At 38.3% G+C, this 20,732-nt stretch overlaps 2 protein-coding genes and 1 pseudogene across 5 annotated transcripts in view; 1 reads left to right on the forward strand and 2 right to left on the reverse strand.

Annotated features, from left to right (window-relative positions):
* The window catches only part of A2M (alpha-2-macroglobulin), a 43,977-nt gene extending 25,525 nt beyond the window's left edge, over positions 1 to 18,452 (reverse strand). The window contains exons 1-13 of the mRNA XM_082349159.1: positions 15,042 to 18,452; positions 12,632 to 12,815; positions 9,874 to 10,033; positions 9,660 to 9,712; positions 7,966 to 7,986; positions 7,533 to 7,701; positions 7,002 to 7,086; positions 5,243 to 5,363; positions 4,360 to 4,474; positions 4,105 to 4,214; positions 2,098 to 2,259; positions 470 to 697; positions 164 to 227 (exon numbers count right to left, since the gene is read on the reverse strand). Coding sequence (XP_082205285.1) covers positions 164 to 227; positions 470 to 697; positions 2,098 to 2,259; positions 4,105 to 4,214; positions 4,360 to 4,474; positions 5,243 to 5,363; positions 7,002 to 7,086; positions 7,533 to 7,701; positions 7,966 to 7,986; positions 9,660 to 9,712; positions 9,874 to 10,033; positions 12,632 to 12,815; positions 15,042 to 15,127 — 1,558 coding nt within the window. The 5' untranslated portion in view covers positions 15,128 to 18,452. The remainder of the gene's footprint in view (positions 1 to 163; positions 228 to 469; positions 698 to 2,097; positions 2,260 to 4,104; positions 4,215 to 4,359; positions 4,475 to 5,242; positions 5,364 to 7,001; positions 7,087 to 7,532; positions 7,702 to 7,965; positions 7,987 to 9,659; positions 9,713 to 9,873; positions 10,034 to 12,631; positions 12,816 to 15,041) is intronic.
* Positions 1 to 20,732, forward strand: part of KLRG1 (killer cell lectin like receptor G1) — a 196,146-nt gene that overhangs the window by 114,517 nt on the left and 60,897 nt on the right. The gene's annotated exons all lie outside the window — the stretch shown is intronic.
* Positions 10,040 to 12,623, reverse strand: LOC309608789 (non-histone chromosomal protein HMG-14 pseudogene; annotated as a pseudogene). The gene has a single exon. The product of its transcript is annotated as a non-histone chromosomal protein HMG-14 pseudogene (transcript).

A 20,732-nucleotide genomic window follows, 5' to 3' on the forward strand; every position in this document is an offset into this window, starting at 1 on the left:
TAAAGGGTTTAAAAAAAAACATTATTGCTTTCCCCTTTCAACTTCTTTATTGGGGTTAGATGAAAATTCTCCCTGTTTATTTGAAGCTATTCCTGGTATTTCTGCAGCGTAAGGTTGCATGTGACTGAGTAGGGCAGAAATGGGGAATTATGGAAATACTCACTGTCTCCCTGGTGCACGGGCAGTACGTGAGTCCCAGATCGGACAATGCCTCCCTTTGCCATTACCTGCAAAAAAGGAAATGAAAAGGGATTTAATGTGCCGGACAGAGATCTGACCCCAAGTCTTGCTCTCTATGTGATATACTTGTTTTATTGAGCCCCTGCCGGCAATAATTAGCCCTGAGAGAAGTCAGACTTTCAAAAGGAACATGGATAAGAGGTCAAAGGAGTGATGCCTAAAGAGCTTCATAAATCCTTGCCCACACAGGAGTTTACAGATGAGTCAAAGTAGTGGCCTTCCTTCTCACCAGGTAATAGAACACGAGCTCCTTCAGCTCCTGCAGGACCTGTCCATTCAGTACATAATGTGCTTGGACTGTCTGAGCTTGGCCGCAGGGCAGTTCACGAGGCAAGGGCTCAAGGTGGACAAAGCTCTTGCTTCGGGAGAATACAAGGTTAGCAGTGTGATAAGCTTCTTCATATTCTTCTGACAGCCACTGGTAGCCGTAACAGGGACTATGATCCTTGTGTTTGACCTAATGAATTAGAAAAACAATATTATCTTATAGATTACGTGTCATAGAGAATCAGTGTGCTCACAGAATTGCATTCGTTTAGTATCCTACCTTAACTAGTACCTAGAAATCTTGTGCTCCACACTCAAAAGTGAGAGAGGCGGGTCCCTTATTTTGTTTATCTGTATTGCAGGCCTTTACAGGGTGGAGGCTCCTTGAGTTGGTATTGATTTTTACATTTGTGAAGAGCATAAAAGGAGGCATCCTTTGCTCTGATTAGCTTGGCTTACATTTCTTTGGCCACTTTACCTATTCAGACAGAGACACTGGAGCTATGAAACCTCACTGAGGAGACTAATCCTCAGAAAAGGAAGAATTGCATTTCAGAGAGTAGATGCCCCATTTATGATGGGTTTCAAATGGGTATTATGAATAAATGTAATATTGCAACCTTAGGGGTCTGAGAACACTTTCTGTAAATAGCATTGGTTCAAGAGTTGAGTTAGTGAAGTAGTTGAAGTCTATACTCAACTCTTAGTTATTTGCTCTTAATATAGAGTTGAGCCAGGATTTTGATCTAATTTATCTGATTCTGGAACCTACACTTAAAAAAATTGTGGTAAAAAACACAACATAAATTACCATCTTAACCGTTTTAAAACGTACGGTTTGGTAGTGTTAAGTAATATGCAGCCCATCTCCAGAATTCTTTCATCTTGCAAAACTAAGACACTGTCCCCATTAAATACCAACTCCTCATTTCTCTTTCTTCCCAACCCCTGGCAACCACCATTCTACTTTCTATTTCTATGGCTTTGAGTACTTTAGATACCTCATGCAAGTGGAGTCATACACTATTTGTTTTTTTGTGACTGGCTATTTCACTTAGCATAATGTCTTCAAGGTTCGTCCACACTGTAGCCTGTGACAGGATTTCCTTCCTTTTTAAGGCTGAATACTATTCCATTGTACATATATACCACATTCTGTTTATCTGTTCATCTGTTGATGGATATTTGGGTTGCTTCCACCTCTTGGCTACTGTGAATAGTGCTGTTATGAACAGGGCTGTGCAAGTATCCCTTTGAGATTCTGTTTTCAATTCTTTTGAAGGTATACTCAGCAGTTAGAATACTGGGTCATATGGTAGTTCTCATTTGGGGGGACTGCCACGCTGCTTCCCACAGCGTTTGCACGATTCATGTCGCCACACGCGAGTGCACACGTGGAACCCCCACTTTAGCCACAACACTATACTGCCTCCTTTTAACAAACTTTTTCAAAATTGACCTTGAATTGGTTTTTACTTTCTCATTTTTTGTTCCTAAGACTAAACACAACTTGGAAATGCCATCACTTTTCGGTTGCAACCTTTCTTCCAAGACTACTTCACATCATTGGTAACTTCCCTCCAAACTTACCCTGACAGTGAGGGAGGTGCCCGTGATGCTGGTGGTGTTGATGGAGAACTGCACCAGGCCGTGCTCATCAGTGGTGGCGTTGGAGTCATAGTGGGCTTCATCTGCTGTGATGAAGATGAGTTTATTTGGTATAGGGACACCTTTTCCATCCGCTAGGCGCACCTGAAGATTAAAAGCTGCAGATCAGTTACGTGGCTAATATCCAATAGGCACCAAATATTCATTTTATTACACATATTTATTGAGTGTGTCCAATATGTCAGACATGGTTCGAGGCATTGAGGCTACAGCAGTGAACAAAACAAAGTTCCTTCCATCATAGAGCATACGGTCCAGTAAAAGAGATAGCTGCTAAAGAAATGCGTAATATATACTTATTTAGTGGTAATCAGTCCTAAGACGAAAAATAGTGTTAAGGGGTGGAGAATGATGGAGATAATAGAGGTGACCTGAGAAATGTATTCTGTGGATATTTTGGAAACTCTATATATTATATATATATAACTTCTGGAGAGTCACAGACCACAAGAGCCATAATGAAAATTTTTAACCCATTAGTCAAATTTAATTGAGCCTCAAATACTTATTTTATAGCAGACCATTCCCTTTCTACAGATTAGTGTTCTGAGGTTTAATATTAGCAATTGCTAATATATTGTCCTGTGTGCTCCTCTAGTTTTATATATGATATCTGCTTCTTGACCTAGATTTGCAAACTTTTGGAAGGTAGGTAGATTTTATGAGGTACTTCCCATCTGAAAAATGTAAAATTGAAAAGAAGCATAGAATATTAAATAAGGGCCTAAAGTCAAATTACTGCTAATATTGAACACAGAAGATGAGTAGTTCAGTTCAGATTTTAAAGATGGTGATTTTTTTTTTCTCAGTATAAGCTACTTTTGGTAGAAGGAAGCACAACCAGCAGACTTGGATTAGTATTTGTAATTGATTAACGAGATCTAAGTTTGCTAATCAAATGTCAGCTGTATGTAGGAAGACCAGGATAGGTACAAAATTCTGATTCTTTCACTTTTGGTGAGAGAGTCTTGTGATAATAGGATAGTTATTTAGCAGGAATAAAATCTCAAAAAAGTACAATATACTTCTGAGAAATTTAAAGAAGTGAACTTTCATTTTAGGAAGTGACCAAAGTTTCTGAACATGTTTGCTGTCATAACATAATCAAAACATTCTAAAATTTATTCCACTACTCTTTTGTGGAGCCTGGTCCCTCTGTCTTTTACACTCTCCACAGCTGACATCTTATAATATTTCCATTAAAAACAGGATGCACAGTAATTACACATGGAGGTACATACAACTCTCATCTCAGACTTCTGGAGTCCGAAAGCTCCATTAGCACATCTGCTTAAAACAGTAAGCAGAAAAATAACAGTAGCAGATTCTTTTGTAGATCTGAGAGAAAAAATTCATATCTTTAAAATCTGGGTATACTTTAAATAGCAGTATTTTACCCCTCTGTGTACTGTTTTTAAAATATACTTGCTAAAATAAAATAAATATATTTGAATAAGTATACTTGAATAAAATAAAATATACTTGAAAAAGAAATGTATATATAATACCATGAAAGAAACACTAGGTACAGTAGAATCTTTTATATTTCAAAATAAAAATGAAAGCCACCTACCCACCCATTTCCATACCAAGTTAATGTTAGAAGGATAATGTGATTGGCCATAAGGAATTTCGAGACGCTTGTGAAAAAATATTATAAAAATCTGAGACTGCCTGGTAAACCATGGGAAAGAGATTGAGTGACATCACGCAGGGCTGTTCCCAAAACCTTCTAATTTTGCTAGTGCTTTAGAATGGTTTTAGAGATTTGAGGTACAAATTTACAGAGGAACAAATCTATTTTATGTGGTTTTATACCTTTGATTATATTAATCAACAGATAATATTAACCAGGTATAGTTTTAGCAGAATATGTTGTGCGTATTAGGTGAGAGTACAGTTTGATTTGTGAACTGAAAAATACCTCACCTGCCCAAAGAAGGGAATCCCTCGTCTAGCGTCTGAGTCTACTTTCACAAATGAGAGTTTGGTTATGGTTCTTGTTATTTCAGTGGTCCCTTTTCCAGTTAATTCCACCTCTGAAAAAGAAGGAAAAAATAAGTTCTCTTTTGGAAGGATGCACTCCCTGAACTTATCCTACTTCCTCCCTTTCAGTTCACTGTTTGGCAAAGGAACTAAATCCATGTCCATGTTCTTTCTCCCATACCCATGAGGTATACACACCTGTTCCTTCTTCTTGGATCTTGGCCTCCACTTCAATTTTCATTTCAAACTCTTGTCTCTTCATTTGGAAGATCTTGGTCTTTACTTGCTGAGAGAAGCAGCCCTGGCTGTTTAGCTAAGAGGGGACGAAATAAAATACAAAAACATAAGACTGGACCAATCAGTAGTCAGTTAATCTGGTGGGATTTTTTTTTTTTTTTGAGGCAACATAACCTAGGAATTTTGTATGATGAGAACACAATAAGTGTTTTCTAGAGATTAATTATAATTACATCTCACAACAGTTTCTGGCTTATAACTGACAGGTGTATTCCTTAGTATCTGATATTCCCCAGAGTGAATGAGGTGAAGAAATGAAGAAATGCCTTAAAAATTGGGGGTAATCTTACTGTAGCAGGCAGCTAACTCTTCACCGAAGCCTGGCTTCCCTTCCATAGTTTACAGCTATGGCTGGGAAGCGGCTGCCCATCTGGGGACTGTGTTTCCCAGCTCCCTGGCATCTAGGTGGGGCCGTGTGACAAGCTCTTGCTCATAGAAAGAGAGAAAAACGGACACCCTTCCCAGCCAAGGTGGTTAAGATTTGTATGTTTTTTTCTCCTTCCTTTACATAATTGGATGGATACTCAAGGCGGCTTTAGATACCAGGTACTGGAGATGGTTCAACTTCGATCATTCTGGGTGCTCGGTGCACCAAGAATACCCACAATGGACAATTACAAGAAATAATTCCTATTGTGCGAAGTCACTGATTTTTAAAAAACGACTATAGCTAGCATAGAATTCTCTTACAGATTGGTCTCTTCCTGAGTTACCACGATGTTGTAACTCACTGCTCATCAACAGTGCCTGGGCTGTTAATCCCTAGGAGTAGTTTCCCACATACCTGCTGACTGAACTTCTCACAGACAGCATGTGATTCTCCACCAAAGCAGTTAGAAGGGTTACTGTACTTTCTGCACATGTTTATAGTCACACGTCCTGGGACAGGCTTCCCATATGTGTATCTGTCATAAGAACATTGCCAAATGGATCAAATCAGACATTGAACACCCCCATTTTCTACCTGTTTATATTTTCCCTTTAGCTATAGTATATATATATTTTTTTTTTTTTTAATTTTTTTAAATTTTTGGCTGTGTTGGGTCTTCGTTTCTGTGCGAGGGCTTTCTATAGTTGTGGCAAGCGGGGGCCACTCTTCATCGCGATGCGCAGGCCTCTCACTATTGCGGCCTCTCTTGTTGCGGAGCACAGGCTCCAGACGCGCAGGCTCAGTAGCTGTGGCTCACGGGCCCAGTTGCTCCGCGGCACGTGGGATCTTCCCAGACCAGGGCTCGAACCCGTGTCCCCTGCATTGGCGGGCAGATTCTCAACCACTGCGCCACCAGGGAAGCCCTATAGTATATTTTTAGACTCTGTACTTCCCTCTAATTTCTGCAGGGCTCATATAGTGTTGAGGGCAAGTAAACTAAGTAATGAACCTTCTCTTTTAGAAATTTCCAGTGCAACATGCTGGAATTTACTACAGTCTTCTTTTACCATGTCTTTTTTTTTTTCTTAATCTCTAATTTTCAGTTTCATCTTTTAAAAAATATTTTTATTTTGCCAAAGCTACACCAAATCTTAAGAGAAAAAACAATACCAACAAAACAAAACAAAGACAAGAAATAAATGCTCTCAATTCTACCTAGGAATATAAACTATTAATATGATGGTATCTCTCCTTCCATCATCCTCTTCCTATGTGTAGCCATCTCTGTTCATGTAGACTTTTGCTTGTTTACTTTTTACAAAAATGGGATTGTGCCATAAATATGTCATTGATAATTGCTGTGGTTTTGAGGGTATTTGTTTCCTTCCCTATTCAAAATACCCTCTATATCTATATTTGCAAGAGTACTGGTTCACCAGCTCTGTGGGATCAGGAGCTTGGTGACCTTACTCTGAGATAGTGCTGGGGCAGGGACCCAGCTGAAGGTCTTTAGGACTGGTTTCTTCACTCTGCCTGTTCTCTCTGTACTGCTACTGCTGGGCTACTGGAGATGGGAGCAATAAGATCCTAGAAACATGAATTTTCAAGGTTGGAAAAGACTGACTGTGAGATCATGTCTACTCTCATCAGTGAAAATGGCAGTTCAGAGAAGTATGTGACATGCCTTAGGTAGACAGATGAGTTAGACGAGATTTCTGTAATATGCCTATCTCTACAAATTCTGAATCTGAGCCATTTTTCCACTATGTATCCAAGGTCAAGTAAATGATCTGTTGATGATTGAGTTTAGTTTACAACCGGGTAAAGGGAAAGTCACTACCCTTCAACACTATTTCATTTGTGTGTGTATGTGTGTATGTGCATGCGCGAGTAGCTTTATTACTTTCAGAATCAATCCTACTAGCATAGCTTAGCTCTAGGAACAGTTGCCTGCCCCATGATAGTTATAATAATGTTGGAAAGGACATGAAAGAAAATAAGAAGGGAAATAGAAAAGCAACAGGAGAGGAAAGTTCTAGAGATGGGGATGCTCCCATGTATTTAAGGTATTTGTGCTGCACTGCTTCTAGACAAGCTAGTCAAAATATCTCAAAGGGTGAGTCTCCTTAAAATAATTCCCCTCGCCAAAGATTTTTTAAAAGTATAAACTCACAGGCCACACACTGACACATTCATCTCTTCTTCCAAGATGGTGATTATCCTTGGCACTCTTACTTGCACTTCAAACTTAGGAAGCACTGTTGATTGGAGATAAAGGAAGTTGGTGATTGGTTTTCAACTTCTGGGGAATTGGTATTTCCAGGTTCTCATAACAATTCTCTACTCATATTTTAGGGCCCTGAAAAGGTAGCCCTCTTCTCCAATATATCCACCTTTCTCTCAAATGGAGATCCTGGTTGAAGGACTATGATGGATCAATGTAACCTTAATGAATTATGGGAGACTCCACTGGACTAAGAATGTTTTACATTTTTTTTGAAGATTAAAAATTGCTACCAAAAATGCTATATGATGTCCTATTCACAAATCATTGATGGTCCTCATTGGATTTAGAAGTAATTGGTTCCACTCCAAGCCTAATCTCACCCATGGGAAATAGAAAGTAATTCCAAAGAAACTCAAATTCTAGGCCCTAGAAGTTTAAATATGAAAAAACTGTTCCATGATTTTGCATAATCCATACCAAATTCCTCCACGGTGAAGGGGTGCTCTGCCATTCCACCTGATTCCTTCTGTACCACCACCTTATAGGAGCCCTGAAAGGGCTCTGATGAGAGGGGAAAGGTCAACTGCTTGAGGCCACTCTCTACCTTGAGGTTCTGCCATTGCATGATGCGATTTCCTTTAGGGTCCTGTGGACGCAGTAATTGTAATTTACAAAAGAGCCCAGAGCATGAGAGACAATACAGGAAATCTATGGGGACTCCTATGTTATCCACAAAGAGGTGGGGAGGGGTGGGGAAGGGAGATGACTTGGAACCATCTAGTGTTACATGAGTTTGAAGGCTTCTCCCTTAATGACAAGTTTCTGAAATATTGTAAGAATCTCTCAAATAAGAACATTTTCCCTAAGTTTATTATTTGTGTCTAATTATGGAATGTTTCACGTTGCTTACCTCAATATATACTAGTGGAATCTGAAAGACAAAAGAGAGAGAAAGAAGTTTAGAATTGTTCTCAGATATTCTCAGTTCTGATTTATAAGCAAGACAGCTTTATGCAGAATAACTTTGTCTGTAGTAAAGCACAGAAAAATTCCAGATTAAGTTTTACAGAACTTTTGATTAATCCATTACAAGCAATTAATAAGTAATGTTAAGTACTTACTGGGTGTGAGCAACAAATGCATATGTGCCATTCATTAGGAATGGTATTTACTGATATTACTTAAATGCTTTTAGTATCCCAGTGAAGAACATTCCTTTGCTATGCTATTTTACAGATTAAGAAATCAACGCTAATGGAATTATAAGTAACAATGTTCAGATCCAAATATTAAGGTGGGTCACAGAATTCTTAGGTAGTTCTAAGAATAAGGACGACTGGGAATAGCTCCTCTACTATCAATGCTTATTCATTTTTAAAACTAATATTTATTAAGTGCCTAACATGTGCTGTGTATCATTCTAGGTGTTATGAATACAGCAATGCACAAAAGAACAACAGATCTGCTTTCATGGCGCTTACATTCTAATAGGGATGGATACATGAGAAACACAGACATATATGAAATATATATTTTTGATATATATAGATATATATTTGAGATATATATGTTTGACATATATTTGAGATACATATATTTGATATATATTTTTGAGATATAGATAGATATATAGATAGATAGATTTGAGGTAGTGGTAAATGTCAAGAAATAAAAATAAAGCATAGTTAAGCTGATAGAGTGAAGGGCTAGGTGTTTGATTTTAGATACAGGAGTGGAAGTGGAAACCAGGAGACCCATTTCAAGGCTATTGTAGTAGTCTTGTTTAGAGGTGATACTGGTCAGGACAAGGTCGTAGCAATTCATGTGGTAAAACATAGTCTGGATATATTTTAAACTAACATGATTTTCTGATGAAATGGATGTGGGTGAGACGTAGGATTATGCCTTAATCCTTTGTCTGAGGGGCTAGAAGAAAAGAGTTGCTTCTTTCCCTCCCATCCCTTTCCCTTCTTCACCCCCTAGCAAAGATGGGTTTGATCAGGGTCAGCAGGGAATTGCAAACTCTATGGCAAGGGAAAGAGAACACTTTTAAGAGGGGAAAAGGAAGCTGGGGGCGGAGGGGCTATAGTCAACAGAGTCCCTGGCTTTTCATTGAAAATTGCCTCTTTCTGAGATAAGAAAATGTGGTTGAGGACTAGATCTAGGAAAGAAAAATTAAGACTTTGGTTTCTTGTCTACATTAAAATTGAGAGTGTTAGTCTTGAGGAACAAACATTGATTACACTCTCCTTCCTTTATAGGAGAGGTTTTGTGTTTAGAAAAAGTTTGAATCTTTGAGAAGTCATTTAAACCTAAGTTTTTTGATGGTTTATTTATTATATCATGTATCTTTCTAGTTTGGCTAATTGAGAATTTTCTAAAGAGTAAGTTTGTGTGACAACTAAGTATCAGTACCAAGAAAGAATCAGCTACTCTCTGGACCCAGAATACTGTTTTAAATGAGGATCTTGCACTATGGCAATGCCAGAAAATACTGCTATCAGTACCAGATTCTTCCTCTCCCTGGTTCTCCCCCAACACCAGAAACAAACTCTCAGCCTGTTTATATAGATAATAATTCTAGATCGACATTAGGACACTTACCAACTCATTCAGGGGGTGAAAATTTTCATCCAGCAAGACAACACGAAATTTCACTGAAACAGAAATATTTTTCATAAGTCCCAGAAACCTTAAGCCAGGCCTATAGGCTAGTAAGACAGACTATAAAGGAACCAGGATTCCTTTGACTGGGGAATACACAGGGGAGGAAGATCTTTCTTTTTTGAAGTTGTCCTGACCATAAGCCTTTTTGTACCTGTCTGCTCTGGTTTGTAGATAGGTTTGTCTGTCTGGACAATGACCAGACTCTCTTCATTTTTAACCAGCACTGTGGTCCGCTTCTTGAATTCTTGGGTTGGTCCTTTCACTTGGATAGTGAGGAACATTACCTCCTCATTGGATGGAGCTCTTGGGATCTGAAATATAGGAGAGATCCTGAGAACCCGCTCATCTGCCAAGTTTCCTCCTCGAGTCCCTGTCCCACTTCTCCCTGGGGATCTTGTCCCTTTTACTTAATTTCACTCTCTCATTCTCATCAGGGAAATTTGGCATGGACAGGAATTCACAGACAGAATGACTTCTGTCATTTACAAATGGGAAGACAGAACACAGGATGGAGGAAAATACATCAGTGAGAGAGGTCATAAATGATACTCACATCTCCTTATAGATCAGCCAATACAGGTTTTTAAAAAATATTTTTGCTTTATTTATTTATTCATTTTTAAATTTTTATTTTATGTTGGAGTAGAGTTGATTAACAATGTTGTGTTAGTTTCGGGGGTACAGCAAGGTGATTCAGTTATACACATACATGTATCTATTCTTTTTCAAATTCTTTTCCCATTGAGGTTATTACAGGATATTGAGCAGAGTTCCCTGTGCTATACAATAGGTCCTTGTTGGTTATCTATTTTAAGTATAGCAGTGTGTACACGTCAATCCCAAACTCTCAATCTATCCTCCTCCCCACCCTTCCCCCGATAGCCATAAGTTTGTCTCTAAGTCTGTGAGTCTGTTTCTGTTTTGTAAATAAGTTCCTTTGTATCAATTTTTTTTAGATTCTGCATATAAGCAATATCATATGATATTTGTCTTTCTCTGTCTGACTTACTTCACTTAGTATGATAATCTCCAGGTCCATCCATGTTGCTGCAAATCAGCTAATACAGTTGTTTTTTTTCTTTCATAATTGAGATGTTTTATTGGTTGTTTTGAGGATCAGTACACAGACATTTCAATTTGTACACAATTCTTAACATACATACCAAAAATCTAAAAAATCATGTACTTGTGATTCTTTTCTGAACAGTTATTCCAGTGACTTTCCAGCTTAAAATTTGGAGGCAAATTTTCCTTGACAGGCTATCGAGTACCAATATCTTCAAATATTGATATGCTGTTACATCAGAAGTCCCACTAATTCACAATTTAATATCATATACACTACATACCCAAACTGTCAATCGTTCACAGCACATTAACAAAGTTACTAGAAGAACTGGACTACCATGACCAAAGATGTTACAGAGTGCACAAAATTCTGACCAGGAGAGCCAAGATCAAGGGGTGAGTGGTTTGCTTTAGGAAATAATTCTACCAAAAACAACATGGGAAGAGAAGTAATTTAAAGTGTTCAAGACATTAAATGCACAACTGACTCCAAACTGCCATTTAGTATGCTTTGTATTATAGGATATAAAATATCCCCCCATCTATGGAATGTTAAGCTGGCACCCAAGACAATGCCTGCCACATTCAATATCCCACTATTTTCTGGTTGTACCAAAAAATAAACAACCAGCAAATGATTTCACCTCTTAAAAAAAAGCATTTACACTTAAAAAATGGGATGAGGTAGGATTCCCTCCTTTTTAAAAATGTTTCTAAAGCTACTAAATAGCTTGCATTTACAAAATAGTTGATAAAAATATTCCTCTGTATTGTACAAGAAGGGAGACAGGGACCACTGTAGGACCAAGTGTGTGATATTCATTAGACTTGGCTTCTTTCTCTCCTGCTTCATCAGAGGCTGGGCTCTCCTCGTTTTTAGTTTCTCCGTTTTCTGCAGGTAAGTCTTCTTTAGTCTCTTGGTTAGCCACTTCGGCCTGTTTTCCCTTTGCTCCCCTTTTCCTTTTCGTTTGCACTTTTTTGTCTGAAGATTTATCCTTTCCTGCCGCTTTTTTGGCTTCGTTTCCACTTTTGCAGGAACCGGTTTCGCTGACAGCCTCGCCAGCCTCCTCTTGGGCTCCTGCTTCGCCGCCCCCTCGGCGGAGCTGACCTTCCTCTTGGCCATGGTGGCGGCGGGGCTGGCGCGTGCCGGGGGAGGGGGGGGGGCCTGCGAGCCGCGCACGCCCAGAGCCTTCACGAAGCTGGGCTGCCGGGCCGCTGCCGCCCCTCCCGCCGCCCGAGCTCGCTAATACAGTTTTGATTCACCTATACACTGAACTTTACCAAACTGATGTTATGTGGTAAAAGAGCATGGTACAAGCATCTCTTAAGGCTATGAGAAAGGAAACTGCAACGTATTATTGGCTGTATGCTGTAAGGATTCTATATATGGGCAACGCTGAAGAGCTATTGGATAGTCACTCATGGTAATTTCTACAAGTTCACTCTTAGAAAGAGTATGGGGTGATGTGTTCCTGTCAGCCCACTACTGGGGCTTATGTTAAACACTGGCCTAGTTTTCTTAGTATTTTTTCCATTTTAATTTTCAGGAGAACTCATATTTTCCCTTTGTCTAGTGCATACTGCTTTTTTTTTTTTTTTTCTGGCTAATAGGAATTTTCTCTAATCATTAAGTTGATTTTAATATCTCTATAAATATTGGTCTACCAATATTTATATTGGAAATTCATGCATTGCTTCTTAATTTCTACACTTAGTCGCTACATTTAGATTCCTTCCTGAAGTCCATGCCAGCCTCTCAGAGTCTTATCTTGACTGAATTCTGGTTGCCTATCTTCCTGACCAATAGAAACAAGTATTTTAAGTCAAACAGCCATACTCACAGTGAAGGAGACACAGTGGAATAAGTCCTTCTCTGCCACCACATCAGTAAAGAGGCTTCTGTTCTCTCTGAGGGACTCCAAGGAGGCGCTTACGGTCACCGTCTCATTCAGGTGCCTCAGAAGGAGGCAGCCCTTCTCAGGGGTCCCAGTGTGGAGCAGGGAGGGGACCAGCACCATGTAGTGCCTGGGGATGGGGGAATCCAGTTAGAGGAGAGTGTAGGAGGCGAGGCATTATTATCAGCAGCACTATCTTCCGCCGTAATTCTTGTTACTATCGTTAGTTCTATGCCAAGAGGAGACATGTTGATAAGCATGAAATTGATCTCTGCCGTTGGAGGGCATGCATGAGAATTACTCCCCTTTCCATCGTCAGTGCCATGGCAGTGAACATTTTACTTGAAGTGAGCCTTTAAGAGGTTAACATTTGCAGGTATACCTCACTTTAAAGAACCCAAATATCAGTCTGTGAGCATCTGAATTCAAATAAAAATATACTAATTATGTATATTTATGCTGTAAATCTATTTTACATTAGGGTTGCTGTAAAAAGCAAGCACGTTCTCATGTGGAACACTACAGAAACCAATCCACTTACAGAATATATATATATATATATAAACAAGCCTGTAAAAATGGAATGGCAAGTTCTTGCTTTCCACTTTACAGATATGGACTCTGAGGCTTAAAGAGAGTCCTTAGTTTAAAGTCTCAGTGTGTTAAGCAACTAATGAAATCTTAGTGTGTTACCTAACCCTGGATGTTTGCATATTAAATATTTGCCTTTCAACTCAGGGTAGACAAAAATGGTCTACTCAAGAATGGTCTTCTAGAGATTGAATCTGGGGTCCTCACGAACAGAACAGAAACTTTCTCAATACTCTCATATATAATTTTATCGACACTCGAGTTTTCAAACATTTTTGCTCACAGAATTCCTAACTATTTTTAGACACTATGCCCTCCTTACATATATTCAAGTAAACATCTGTTTTTTTATCACAAGTTTAAACAATAGCAAAATATATTATTTTTGATGACATTTTAAATTAAAACTTACATTACTTTTTTGTACGTCTCCCATGGAATCTTAAATATCATAGTGATAAGATATCCAGTATGATCTATTTAAAAAATACACCAAAATGTTCTTTTTGTAATGATCAGAAATTTAGCATCTTTCCCCCTTTTCCTCCTTGAACTTGAATTTTCATGCCATTTACCACACAGAAGTTTGTCCTAACATTTCTATGCTTCAAAATATTTTATGGATCACTCTTCCTTCTTTGTTTATATATATATGTGTATATATATATATATATATATATATATACACACACACATGCATATGTTATATACACATATATATGAAATATTATATGTGGGTATATAAATTTAACTTTAACTCTTCTTTTAAATTTAATGTGACCTTAAAGTTGTAAACGTTAAACATTTTCTTCTGGATTGAATTGTTTTCAAAAGTCTTATTAGTATACAACTGATCAAAACAAAATAAATATATTGCAAATTATGATTCATATTTATTATATATAAAATCAAAATACTTTTAAAGTACATCTTTAATGAAAATGAAGAGTTGTTCTTATGTATCCATGGATGGATATTCCTTACTGCAAGAATTAAATAAGGTCTAACGTTAACTCTGTTGCTGTTTTTGGTTTGTGTAGATATAAGTGCCATGAAAAATTGTTCACATAAAAGTAAATAGATGACAGATAAAACAATTGTATCATTTTTACCAGTTCTTGTAACTCCTTCTGCATTACATGCCAAAGATCACACAGTGCCCTATTATCAAGAATTGCTTCTAATTATTTATCAGCTGGTATTTCCCTTAGATCTTCCTTCAATTTTGTTGAAACAAAGAATTCGTCACCATAAGATCTGCAAAAGGATTTTTTCTCCTGTCATTAGAGTCCTTTGCTTTCTCAACATCAACATCGGTATTTCAAATTGCTCCTTTATTTGGCACCCTAGAGATTTTTATACTCCAGGACAGTGTTCCACAGTAAAATCTGATTGAGGGAGGTTTGTCTTTCTCTTTTAAAGTGAAAGATAGGAAATTAAGAAAGGGGAGATAAGAAAGGATAAATAGCATGGTCTCAAGCAGATCAATATGAATGTGAGGATCTGAAAATTGATTCCTTTAAAAGTATCCCCTTTGTATATCCCCAGAGAATTTAGAGATTCAGAGATTCAGAGATCCAGAGAGTTGGAGAAAAATGGTTAAGAATAAGTGAAGACTGAATAAACCAGATTTGTAAAATCTCATCATTGGAAGACACCTTAAAGATAAGAAGGTGACAGTTCCATAGGGAAGACAAATGAATGATAAGGAGGATTTGAAATAAAGGAAAGGACTCTTCAAGTTTATGCTCTATGTGAAACTCACGGTATTCCAGAGACTGAGGCATCTGTAGGCAGGAAGACCAGAAGAAGGAGAGTAAGACTTGGATGGAGAAGTTTGTTCTTCCCCATGCTGTAGGGAGAAGGGACCAGAGGAGACCAGACTGTATTGTGCCTTTCTCCCTACAGCTGGTCTGGTCCCAAACATTCCTCAGAGCAACTAGGCTTTATGCTGTTCTCTGTGTAAACAGGAAGTTCCACCCACACAAGGTGTCTAAACAGAGTAGAGGTCTTTGAACATTCTCTGAAAGGGTCATTGCTCTCAGGGACTTAATTACAGTCAAGGTTAATTCCTGGTGGGCTAAATAGGATTCCTGGAGGGATAAAATCCACATTCCCATTAGTGCTCACTTTCCCTGGGTTTTACTGTAAAGCAGCTAATCGGCTTTTCAACCCCTTCTCTCTCTTACTCCCTCCTTCCCACTTCCCCATAGTGCCTTTTATGGCTTTCCTCACATCTCTTGCATGAATAGCTGGCAGGGGAAGCTATAATTTAAGCAACACAGGACAGTCTCAAAATAGATATTTCACTACAAGTCAGTCTGCCTGCAAGTCCTCCATCAGATATGTCTACCTCAAATGTTGAAGCAGTTTCAGAATTTAGCAGTCCTCTATGGAAAAGATATTGGGTTAAAAGAATAGCTTTTTGACCTTGGGGATATTATTGGATTACAGATAAAGAGCTAGGTTCTGGAAGAATGATAATAGAAATATTTTCCTCTATTAAGGAAGTGAAAAGATGAAAGGAGAAGTAGCAGGACCTCAAAAACAAGCTTTGACTTACTGTGCCTAACAAAGATACCAATTGCCTTTACCATCTACTATACAAACACATTTTGTTACTGCCTTCTAAATGTGCAACTCCCCTTCAATCTTTAATCATATTAACTATTTTATTCATCCATCCATCCGTCCATCCATCCACCCATCCATTCATCCATTCATTCATCCAACTGTCTGATTGTTTTGTAAGTGTTTATTGAGCCTAGTTGGTCTAGGAATCATACAAAATCATGGAGATGGAATGATCAAATATGTAGAAACAGATTGCACATTCTTGCAGGTGTAAAAGCAGACAAATAAGCAATAAAAATGCAGTAGCCAGACATTATTATTGGAGAAGTTCAGGATGCTCTGGGAGCACTGGACAGGGAGACACAATTCAAACCTGGGCCTTGGAAAGGAAATCTAAGGTAAAGCAAAATGTAAATCAAGTTCTAGAGTGTGGGTGGTGGTTAGCCAGAGGGAAGTAGGAGATGAAAAGTGCATTCTAAGCACATAAGGAATGACATAAAGGCACAGGAGGTAAAAACCATCATGAAATGTTTGGTAAAATGAAGTGTTTGGTATGAAGAAAATGCCTGTACACTTAGAACAGTGGTGAAGCAAGCTTGCTTCAAATAAAAAAGGAACTTGTTGGTACTACTAGGGTATCTGGGGAGTAATCAGTGAAGTGACTTCCCCAGATTTGTTTCTTGGAAAGATCACATTTACTGAAATTTGGAAGACTGATTGGAAGGAGGCAATCCAGGAGGCAGGGTAGGAGTTGCACAATTATATGGGTGAGAAATGATGATATTTTGAGCTAGGGTGTTCATAATGAGATTGGATAGAGGTTGACAGATTTATATCATATTTAAGAGGTAAAATTATAGTACACAGTGAATACATGCATGTGATGGGTAAAGGAGAATGTGCTTTTCAGTTTTCCTGGTTGGTCACTGAGTGACCTGTGTTGCCTTTAACTGGTTGAGTGAAACACAGGAAACAGGGTGGGAAGAGAAGGAGAACAGAGGGCTGAGGGTTGGGAAGAGAAAGAGTCTACTTTTAGAAAGCGCTTGTGGGATAGTCCAGTAATAATATTCGTAGGGAGTTTAACATTTGCATCTAGAGCTTAAGGCAGTGTGATCTAATAAAAATATAAGGTGAGCCTCCTATGTAATTTTACATTTTCCAGTAGCCACATTGAAAAACAAAAAGAAACAGATTAAATTAATTTTAATAATATAATTTACTTACCTCAGTATTGCCCAAACATTATCATTTCAACATTTAATCAATATAAAAATTGTTAATGAGATACTTTGAATTCTTTTTTCATACTAAGTCTTTGAAATCTGGTGTGAATTCTACACTTACAACACATATTAATTTAGACTAGCCACATTTCAAAAGCTCAATAGCCCATGTGGCTACTGGTTATCAGATTAGACATAGCAGGTTTAAAGCAATGTTTTTCAAATTATGGGTCACCATCTATAGTGAGTTATAATGTCATGATCAGTGAGTCATGATCAAGAGTTTTAAAAATGTAATAGAATACAATAAAATGGAAAACACAGTGTACCAAACAGAATAAGTGAAACTATTGATTTTGGAAATATTCGTTTCAATGTTGTGCAGCAGAGACTTTGGTTGTGTCCTATTACCCCTTCTCCAATTCTGTCTTTAATACTAGAACACCTGAGTTTTCTCTGGGCACAAACTGCCTCACTGAAAACTTTCATTTCCTAGCCTTCTCCTTTAAGGCTGGGCATGGTATATGGCTAAATTCTGGTGATTGGAATGTGAGTGCAAGTGATGTATGCAACTTTCAGTTCATGATTTAAAAAGGAAGGGCTAGGTTCTGTGCCTCCCTTTGCTTCCTACCACTGGCTGGAATGTGGACTTGTGGACAGTTGTCCAATCTTCCATTGTAGGTAATAAGATGGAAGCCATGTGTCAAGGGAGGCAGAACAACAAGCAAGACATAGACTGAAGAGGGAGGGGATATCGGGATGTATGTATACGTAGAGCTGATTCACTTTGTTATACAGCAGCAACTAACACACCATTGTAAAGCAACTATACTCCAACAAAGATGTTAAAAAAAAAAAAAAAAAGAAGGCATAGACTGAATCCCTGAATCATCCAAAGGCCATTTTAGCTTGGACTTTCATGTAAGAGAAAAACACTTTCTCTTCTTTAAAATCCTTTGCATTTTGAGATATCTTTGTTCAAGCAGTAAAACTTGTATCCTAACTAATATAATTTCTCTTTCTTTATTACTATCTCTATCATCTCTATCTTTAACTATGAGTGTTCTGAGTCACAATGTAAAGGTTACATTGTGAAAATGTGATTTCAGTGTTACATTGCAAACTGTCTGATGAAAGTATACAAAATTCTTTTTTTTTTTTTAGAATGCTTTATTTTTTTCTTAATTAATTAATTAATTAATTTTGGCTGCTTGGGTCTTCGTTGCTGCGCGCGGGCCCTCTCTACTTGCAGTTAGCGGGGGCCACTCTTCGTTGTGGTGCGCGGGCTTCTCACTGCAGTGGCTTCTCTTGTTGCAGAGCACAGGCTCTAGGCTCACAGGCTTCAGTAGTTATGGCACACAGGCTCAGTAGTTGTGGCTTGCAGGCTCTAGAGCACGGGCTCAGTAGTTGTGGCGCATGGGCCTAGTTGCTCCGCACCATGTGGGATCTTCCCAGACCAGGGCTCAAACCCATGTCCCCTGCATTGGCAGGCGGATTCCTAACCACTGCGCCACCAGGGAAGCCCCAAAATTCTTATTGTAGGTTAAAGTTAAAGCAATCTGAACACCACTAGTTTACTGAGATCTGGCCTATTTGTACAGATTAGAGATTTATCAGCTTATAGGGAGAGCTGATGCCATGGAAATAGGTAATACGGGATGAAAATGGAAAATAGTCCAGGACAGAGCTAGGCAAGGGCACCCAAATGGAACCCGAATGGCTAGACTGAGAGAAACACAGGAGAGTGTGGGATCTCTGAGTCCCAAAGAAGGGACATTTTAAGAAAATAGTCAAGAGAAGGCTTTTACTAGTCAGAGTGATTGGGGCTTTATGCCGACACATCAATGTTAATAGCATACAAAATTGAAAAAAATCATTTCACAAGTTTGCATGATTTTATAATACATTGATTCAAAACATAACAGAAATTAAACGGTTTTTAAGAAACTAGAAATAACAACACTTATTTGCAAGGTTAATTACTTAAAGAAATAATTAATAGCATTCATTTGGTGCCTTATCAAAAATTACAAAGAGCATCTGTAAAGATTACTGCTGAATCCCTGGCTATTCATGTCAAATGCCACTGTGAAATCAAATAATAGATCGAATGATCTTTTTTTTTTTTTTTTTTTTGCTGAATTGAGGGACAAGAAGAATATGGGACCCAGCTTTAAGGGTCTGTGTGGAGCAGAGCCTGACTGCAGCTCCAGGGGGAGTGAGAGGGAGGTTCCTGAGTTTACGTGAAGGGAAAGAGAATGATAGGGCAGTACTCAGCAGAGATGTCGGGCTGAGAGGGAGGTTTCTTTAAGAGGAGAGAGACTTGAACAAGTTTAAATGCAATGTTGCTTCTGTAAATGCTGAGGATCAAATAAAAGGGAGAGGTTGAACACTGTGAGTGAGAAGTGATAGTCCCAAGAGAGAGAACTTTGAGGTTGCGTGAGGTGGACGTATTAAGTAAGTGGATGGCAGAATTATCCTCAGGAGAAGCGACACCACTTCAGTCTAATCGCAGATAAAGAGGAACGTTTTATCTAAAATGCTCCCTTCACGAAGACAGAGCTTTCTCTTCTTGGGAAGACAGAAAATGAGCTTGAGGGGGGAAAAAATGACTGGATCAGTTGTCAGGGTACCTGAGTCCTAGTTCTGACTCATTATAAGGTCCTGGGTAACTCATTTCACTGCTCTGAGCCTCAGCTTCCTCACCGATAAATACGGGGTTAATAACATCTGTCCTGTCAGCTCCAAGGGGTACTTTTATACAAGATGCTATATGGAACAGTTTTAAAAACTGTGAACCTTACTGTACCAGTCAAAATTAATAGTTATACTTTGAATCTTAATGACTGAGAAAGAGGTCTATTTCATCTGTCTGCTGTGGGCTTTGATATAGGGCAGCATCCAAATAAAGAAAGTTAGGTTACCTGCATAACAAGTCCTTGACAGAAATGATAGCACACAACTTGGACAAGTTCTGTACGGTTTTGAAGCATTTAGCAAATAATTACTGTTAGAAAGCTGAGGTAAAGGGTTAAGAGAAAAAAGAAGGTAAGGGAAAGAAGGAAGGCAGTTTATGGAAAAGAAAGTAAGGGAGCAAAATGCAGGAAAAAGCCGTTTAAATAAAACAAAGGAGAATCATTTGGGAATTGAGAAAAAAGATTAGGAGGTATTGGGCCTTAACAAAAATAAACAGAAAAAAATGTCTCCCCTGTATTGCTGTAGTGCTTGCTGGGGACTGAATGTAGTTTCTCTAATGGCACCACTGGTTACACATACGCTACCCGTAGTTCCTAAGAAGTGATAATGAAGGACATTTCAGCTGGTTACATATTAACCACTTTCAAAAATCAGAAAGCTCAGTTACTGGCATACCACATCCGCTCTATCAGACAGTATACTTGCTTTACCTTTCCGTAAATATCTAGGGCAAACTTGGAGTTAGGGCAACGTGTTATCTACAGAGATGTTCTCAAAGATCAGAGTGTTTCTCATTTGTGCTATCTCAATGCTCCTTTCTAATTTTTAATGAGAAAAAATATTTAAATGTACAAAGATAAAAAGCATAAGAAATCCTCAGATCGTTTCTAAACAATATTCTTGCCATAGTTTCTCAAAATTATCAAAATTTTAGTGTGTTATCTTTTAAATGTTTTTTGTTT

This window comes from Balaenoptera borealis (assembly GCF_965194805.1).
Source record: "Balaenoptera borealis genome assembly, chromosome: 13".
NCBI classification, from domain to species: domain Eukaryota; kingdom Metazoa; phylum Chordata; class Mammalia; order Artiodactyla; family Balaenopteridae; genus Balaenoptera; species Balaenoptera borealis.